At 37.6% G+C, this 8,341-nt stretch overlaps 1 protein-coding gene across 1 annotated transcript; it reads right to left on the bottom strand.

Moving 5' to 3' along the window:
* Positions 1–331: 331 nt before the first annotated feature.
* Positions 332–3,119, bottom strand: LOC104604885 (putative xyloglucan endotransglucosylase/hydrolase protein 8). Its single transcript, XM_010269451.3, has 4 exons — positions 2,555–3,119; positions 2,304–2,404; positions 1,947–2,149; positions 332–1,086 (listed from the first exon to the last, which is right to left on the bottom strand). Exons 1-4 carry the CDS (start codon positions 2,745–2,747, stop codon positions 684–686), a joined length of 900 nt encoding a protein of 299 aa, XP_010267753.1. The 5' UTR covers positions 2,748–3,119; the 3' UTR covers positions 332–683.
* Positions 3,120–8,341: the final 5,222 nt, after the last annotated feature.

The following is an 8,341-nucleotide window of genomic DNA, read 5'->3' as shown; positions in this document are numbered from 1 at the left end:
GCGCCGCCTGAGATATATACTGCATTTAAAAAGTCTTCAATTGAGTTTCTTAAAAGTAAGGTAGAGAAATTCTAAGGGGACGTTTTTTTTTCTTTATTTTTTTTTTGATTTTGAGAGAGCAATGGGATTTTGATTACTATTCTTTCTTCAGGTATTTGTGGGGATCAGGTAAGTGATACATATCTTCTAGGTGGATAAATAACTTTTCGATCTAGGGAAAAAATTGCCAATACTTGAATGGGACAAAAATGCCCATTTTAATAATAGATTTTTATAATTAAAATGGTCATTGCTTTATTTATATGGAAAATAAAAGAACACAAGTAAAGAATTTACTTAGATAAATCTTTCTTGGAAAATACTTACCCAAGTAAGTTACCAAAAAGTGAACATGGCCTAAATAAACTGATCTCTTTTTTAACTTTCATATACTAAGCCATATCCTATATATTAACTTGGATAATTACAAATAAATAATCACTATATGTTCATCCAAACTCCATAGCAATAATTAATAGCAATTCTCTCTCTCTCTCTCTCTCTCAAAAGAAAAAAAAAAACTAATTATAAATACCAAGACTTGGGAAAAAAAGAAGAAGAAAAACAAGACAATTAATTGAATAGAAAGGGAAAAAAAGGAGCAAAATAAATAAAGAATATATGGGCGGAGGGGTGATTGTTGATCAATCCCATGGACTGAGGGAGCACTCCCATGGTTGCTTAGTGTAGCGCTCAGTGTCCTTGCAATAATCATAGATAACAAGATTTCTCTGAACCCAAGCGAAGTCTTCCTTCTGAGAATCGTAGAGGTGCCAAGCTTCATATTGATCCCACCAATTGTGGGTGGTGGTAGAGACACAAGCAGGGTAAGGATCTTCCCACTGGCACCCGTCGGCATTGAAATCCTTGTAGGAGGATACGAAGGGAGCCTTCTTCCAGTCTGTTTTCTCAAGCCCACCCCTCGTTGCCCAGTCATCCGCATTCCATATGCTTGAAAACATCCACATTGGCTTTTCATTTGGGAAGAAGTCATTTGGCTTCTCTGTGTTTTTATACACCCTTATGGGTACTCTATCCACGAAGAAGCTGTCAACCAAACCAAGACCAATGATATATGTTTATTATCAGAATAATCTGTAACCAAATGAAATGAGCTTATTCAAAAGTTCTAAAGATTTCTCTTTTGACCATGCTACTTTACATTCTTAAATGGGCTCTAGCTAGGGGTGGATTCGAGCCAAGCCAAGCCAAATGCCTAATTATTCAAGTTTGTTCAATTTGAGCTAGAGACTTGAGTTCAACTTGGGTTTGACTCAAAAGCTCATATGTTCAAGCTCGGTTCAGCTCAAGCTCAACTGTGAATTAAGTTTCTAGAAAAATAAATAATTATATATATAAGTTTGATTAAGCTCACAAGCCTCATGAGTCGAGCTTTATTGGGCTCAAACTTGACTCGAAACTCAGTTTAAACTGAGCTAAGAGCTTTTCACAGGCTGAGCTAAGGTTTGAACACCTCATGCTCATCAGTCTTGAGTAATGAGACTCAAGACCAGTTGACCACAAAACCATTGTTTACAATTCAAAGTTCAAACTTTACAATGTACATTGAATCAATGGGTTCTCACATCTCACTCTTGAATCTTGATCTGTTAACACCCCCCCCCCCCCCTCTCCCCCGGTTAGTACTGTCAGTTATTCATTCTCAAGTCTCAACCCGATTTATATCTGGTCTGTAACTTGGTATTAGCATCTTCCTAATTGATCACCAGGATGTTGACACAGTCCAAGTGTGCAAAGCTGCAAGCTTCTCCCCTCATTAAGCTACCGAATGGCCGCTTACAAAAGAAGGGCAGATAACCGTGACCAGACAGGCTATCAGCATCACTCATCAGGCATATAAAACTGCTTTGGGATCGAAGAAGAGGATAGGATTAGGATGTACTTACACAATCTGGTGGTTGTTCCAGAGAATGGAGTAGGTATGGAAGTCCTCGGTAGGGTCGAACCAGAGCATGTGCCTCATCTCTCGGCCCCCAACTCCGCTCTTGTACACGTTGGTCTGTATCGTGTAGGGCTGCCCTGTTCTGTTCCCTAAGAACTCGAAATCTAGCTCATCCCTCTCAGGTCCAGCTCCTGGATCCGAACACATCTGTAACATGTATATAACTGCCTCTTTTAGTTAACGATGATTCAAGCTAGATCATCCATTCAGTCACCAAGACGCCTTCACTGGAGAGTGGAATCAGAAGGAAAACTGGGGGAAGACAAAAAAACAGAAGACTTCTACAGTATGAAAGACTTACATAATAGGCCGTCACAACACCGGCAGAGTCACCTCCGACCAACTTGAGCTTCATGCTGAACCATCCAAATCTGTATCTCTGCTTTGTTTGGAACCCACAACCTATTCTCCTCATAACAGAAATAAATTAAATCTTCAATGAATTAGGGAATTAAAAAAAAAATTACAATAGATTCAGATTTAAACTTAACATGGTCGAATAGAAAAGATGGGTGCCATCTCTACTGTGTCGAAATTTATGGTTCCGCGTACCTGTTTCTTTGTCGAGAGAAAGATACCAGACCTGCCCGTCTGCCGATGTCTTGAAATGGTCCTCAGACCACATAATATCAAAATTGTCTCCGAATGAAAACGAGCCTGATTCTGCTGCGCCTGATGTAGAGCAGGATGCCATGAGAACTGCAATTCCGAGAAGAATGGCCAATGGGAACACCCTTGTTTCCATTTTGGCGCCCCTGACGCTGAGAGAAGAGGGGGAGGGGTAAAGAGAGAGCTTTTTCCAGTTGGGTGACAGAGAAGAAATGGGTTATATATGATCCCAGAGTTTCTATATGAGACTGTGCATCACTGATCACCCAAGGGTAGAAGTTGAAAATCAACCTTGTTTTTGTTCTATTCCTGGATAAAATATGTCAAACTCAAAAGTTTACCAGTTGCATTCCTGTCTTTTACTTGGGCAAATGGTGTACATATCGTTCTGGCATTTAGGACTCCGAAGTCCGAAGCCTGCAGTGAGATGACAAAAGGGATTCAGCAAGCGGAGGATCCTGACCTTCGGTGTTTCAGCTTCTGTTTGATGAGGGACCCTCTGGAACTGGAATGAATAGCTATAACAATTCCATACGTATATATATTGTTCTTAGGGTCAGCTCCTCAGAGTCTCAGACCACCACAGCTGGATGCCACATTTTGGAATCAGGTCTGCCGGATCCATTACCTGTATGGCTGACTGGCTGTGTATCCGACTGATCCCTATCAAATGATCCGAGGGGACTTGCACTTGTGGGTTTGCGGGCCACGCCCAACAATGGGTCCCAGGTTCAGTCCTCAGTCCTCAGGTGGTAGAATCATGAGGGTCAAAACATCGTCCCAAATCAGATTGACATTTACTTTCCTCTCCAACTACCACAACTACGTACGCTATTATCTAATCCAATCATCACAGCAGGTCAAAATGGTTAACAACATCTCATCCTCATGGTTTAGATCGTAAATGAGTGAAACAGATGGAATAATGGGAAAAAAGCATATGCCCCCGTTTGGGGTGATTATTTTTAACTACTTATTTTAGGCAGGGACCATACTTATAAGCTTTTATATGCGTTTGGCAAATAAGCAGGGTTAAGTGCTTTTTAGGGAAATAAGCCCATTTTGAATAAGTTCAAAATTCTGGTTTTTTAAGCACTTTAAAAAAAAAAGTTTATTGCATTTCTAGCCTGTCTTGACTTGCCATATAATTTTCAAAATACTTATATTACTCATTTAAAAGCACTTTTTCACCAAACAGTCATAAGTGCTTAATAGAACAAACACTTATCTATCCAATAAACACTCCCCAAGCAGGAGTAAACATCATGAATGCAATATCCTCATGTTCAGTCTCATCGAATTATTAATACCAAAATGCATGTATTATGTTATTAGCCCCATGTCGTTGCTTCAATGATGTTTTTAGAGAAAACGGTGCTGTATGCATGAGGGTCTCTGTTGCACTGGTTTTTCAAAAAAGGGCTCATTTTGTTGTTTGGCATTGATACTGCCATATAGACTGTTTTCTAGGAAAACTGTACTAGTTTTATTTGGTACCTATGCTATATGACCGGTTTCAGCATTGATCTTTATCTTAACTCTCAAGATGATGCCACATCATTTACTGCTGGTAGCACTAATCCTTTTTTTTGAGAAAAAAATTGAATTTGATGTTTCTTCATACCACATTTTCCTAATTTTCAAGGTGTGGTATAGAGCAACATTTCGTTAGAAAAATGATGCCAAATAAGAGACCATTTTTTGAAGCACCTCTTTTTCTGCATGACACCGATATAGCGCCATTTTCTCAGAAAAATGACATCAATGCCAAACACTGCCTTAAAAATCTTGAAAGGGTATCAAAGGATTAAACGATGCAAAGATAAAAAAGAAAAAAAGAGTGTGAACTTAGAATCACAAACAACAGTAGACGTAGAATGGGTTATGAGATGAGAAATCCAATTCCAGGCTGCCCTGAACTGGGCTCATAGTGGTGGACAACGGAATTAGGGCCCACATGTTGCATATGAGAACGTGGGTGAATGCGAATCCTCATAAAATAATCAAAGTCCTTGGGCTTGACAACTGGATATTTGGACGCTCGAGAAACAGTGAGTTGAAAATGATACTTTTAGAGTAGAACCCATATGAGAAAAGACGGAGGAGCCTAATTCAATAATTGAATTAAATCCTGCTTTTCTAACAGAGGACGGACCATCATCATGAAAATATAGAGAAGACATTGATGCATTGATCTTGAGTCTCGACCCTCTTCCTAACATCTCAAAAGAAGCGAAACTAAAACATTTCTCTCACTGCTTCAATATTTAATCTCTAAAAGAGACTGAACTGAGGATTCAAGCATATAAGAGAGTGTGATGAAGGCCCAAAACTCAACAGCCTAAACAAAAAAAGGTTGGGTGATGAGTGATGAGTGGTGAGTGGTGAACAACTGAATTTTCTTTTGGATTTATTTATCAAGTGTAGTCGTTATGTACAGTTGTTGAGGAATAATGTTACGGGAAACATGTGCATCCACCACATATTAGGGCCCCAGTTTTTTGGGTTTTCGATGGATTATTAGGCCCCTGATTTTGGGCTGCAAACGAGGTCGGTCGGTCCATTGATATATACGATAGATGGAGGTCCAATGACCAACGCCAAGGCTTAAAAAACTAGATTAGACACTGAACCATTTTAGGACTTGTTCTTGGGTCGAATGGTTCGACCTCCCGGTTAAAGATGACTCGTTTTGATTTAAAAAATAATCAATAGGTTCAACTGCCCAGATCAAGAGTTTCAGAGTAAACCGGAATTAATTACCTGAACGGTTTCTAAATCAACCGGTCCGCCCGTCGAGTGTGGTTTTCAAAACCATGGACCAACGTCAGTGGAAACCTTGTGATCCATCGACCATGGTGCATGCCATGAACATGAATGGAGAAATCAGGAGATATCCTATGATGTTATGGAATTGGTGTCACTTGCTTCTTGTCAGTCTGTCTGTATCAGTAATCCCCTTCATATGCATTTGGTACAGGCATCACGTGAAAGCTGTCCGTAGAATTCCATGTTGGTTCCGGACTCCGGAGGGAGTGATTCCACCTCCACCGTCCCGGACCTACCACCCCTTACATTGCTTTGTTCTACCGTATATGATATATCCACTTGGTTATTTTCTAGCATTTTGATACTTCTAAATCCTGACATTTTGGTTTTAACCTTTCCACTATATCTAAAAATATAGTAGTAAATTAAATAGTAATTAATTTTACTCTAAACAAATTCACCGTAGTTCAAATGATGTAGGATCAATATTAATCTTTTTAATTTAAAGGGAAAACCTACGATGTCGGAAGACATGATTTTGGAAGAGGTTTGATCAATCAAAACCCATTCATTAATTTTGATAAATACAGCCTGATTGGTTATCACATTTATGATACCAGTTGATTGATTATAAGTTTTTTGAATATCATGTCTTTGTGGTATTATATTCCAACCCTAATTTAAATATAAGACTTATAGACTTTCAATAATGTGAGTCCCATTTTTTCATTGAAATAGATCACTAATTACAAATTTAATTTAATTTTCTAAATTAAACTAAAAAACCCAAATTAAATGAGATTAATATCAAACAAAATAATTGGTATAGTTGCCTCATTGCATAGTTAAATAATTAATACGAGCCTTTCATGATTAAATAAGCACTCTCCGAGTCAGCTTTTTGAAAATGATAGGAAGGGCTGTGGCTATTATCCAGCTCCCTTTCATTATTTCTTTGTTTTCTTTTTCTATGATAATGACAAATTAAAGTAACATAAGCTAATTTGTTTTGCATATGAAATAATATATAAAAATCAAATTAGGCTGTGTTTGGTTTCAATGCAAATTTATCTGCACTGTCATGATTTTGCATCAATGCAAATTTATTTGCATTGCAACCAAACACAGCCTTCGGAACAAAATATAATCAGCCATACACATCACCGAACAACTTACATAAGCATCGACCCCTGGTCCAAAAAACTTGTAGGGCTTTATAGTGGACTTTGATTGGATAGTGTCACAAGATTGAGCTCAACTAAGCAAGTCCCTAGAGGTGTAAAACGGGCTGGCCCACCCATGGGTTGGCATGGCCTAGCATGGATTGGGTTGTGCCTGGTATATGGAACGGCCGGCCAACTATAGTGATGGACCTAGCATGGCATGACCCCTTGGAGAACGGGCTGGGCTGAGGGATTTTGGCTCATGTCAAGGCATGGCCTATGGCCCATGTGGGCACATGCCAATAAGAATGGCAATAGGGCGGGGATCATATTTCTCAACCTCGATCGGGGATTCCTATTAATCCCCATCATTGCCAAAATACCCATCCCCGACTGACCCCATCGGGTCGGGGAAATCGGGTCCCCATTGAGGATGGGGAAAATTACCATCTCTACATGCCAGCACAGTCCACGTGCTAGGCATGCATGGCCTATAGCTTGGCATGTGCCATGGCCTACACTAAATATATCTATTATAAGGGGGTATAATGGCAAAAATGCCCCCAACAACTATAAACAACTATCTTAAGGGATATTTGTGTTTTACTAAAGAGGTGCAGGAAATGACTAAAATGCCCCTAACAGCTATAAACAACTACTAGTTTAAGGGGGCATTTCAAGTAAAATGATAAATAAACTTTATAAAATTTCTCTTATTTCAGATGTTTGCCCAAGGGGTGCAACTTGGGTGAGCCCAACCCGAAATTTTACTCGGATTATGTTTGGATTTTCGGTCCTTAGGCCCAAAAAGTTGTGCTTTTTTATTTTTTCAGGTCAAACCCGAGCCCAATTCAACTATACACATTTATACATACATATGTATATGTATATGTATATGTATATGTATATGTATATGTATATGTATATGTATATATATATATATATATATAATTTTAGAGTGGGTTCATTGAACAAGCCAAGCCCGGCCTAGGCCCAAACCTAACCCAAGTGCATCAAATTACAATGCAGGTTGGGATTGGGTTGGGAAAATCAAGCTTGACCTTGGGCTCAATCCGGGCTTGAGCCTTAAGCCCAAATTTTAGGGTTAGCCCAGGTTGACCATAAATTTAGTCCAACCCACCCAACTTGCACCCCTAATTTTATTGATGAAAATTAGGTTTTACATAAAATAATTTTAAATTTTATAATATTAGAATGACCACATAATATCATAGTATTGCAAATAGTATTTGAAATACGATATATAATTATGGTATCAAAGATACTTTTTTTTTTCAGTTACTTTTGACAATGCTAGTAATAATGATATGGTTGTAAGTGTTTTAAAATCTCAACTAAAACCTATTTTAGAAGGAAAAATATTTTACATTAAATGTATTTATCATATTTTAAATTTATGTATACAGGTAGGGGTGCTCAAGATTCGGTCCTAATTTTTTAATCAAATCGGTATTACCAGTTTCTAGAAAACCGGTAATTGAAACCGAACCAAAGCTGATTGGTTAACTATCAGTTCGGTTTGTCAATTTTTCAGTTTTTTATATTTACAATATATATTATAAAAAACATACATATATAATAAAAAGCTAGAAATATATTAAATATTATATTTCAAATAATAAATAGTATATTATATATTATATATTATATATTTATATATTTATTAATTTATAATATATAGAAAATATAAAATATATAAAAAAATAATTAATATATAAAAATATATAATATACATAAAATATAAGGAATATGTGTATATCGGTCAGTCCGGTTAACC

This window comes from Nelumbo nucifera, chromosome 1, assembly GCF_055504915.1.
Source record: "Nelumbo nucifera cultivar China Antique chromosome 1, China Antique-T2T, whole genome shotgun sequence".
NCBI lineage: Eukaryota > Viridiplantae > Streptophyta > Magnoliopsida > Proteales > Nelumbonaceae > Nelumbo > Nelumbo nucifera.
The sequence above is the reverse complement of the archived record's forward strand: the minus strand, read 5'-3'. Positions and strand labels throughout refer to the sequence as shown.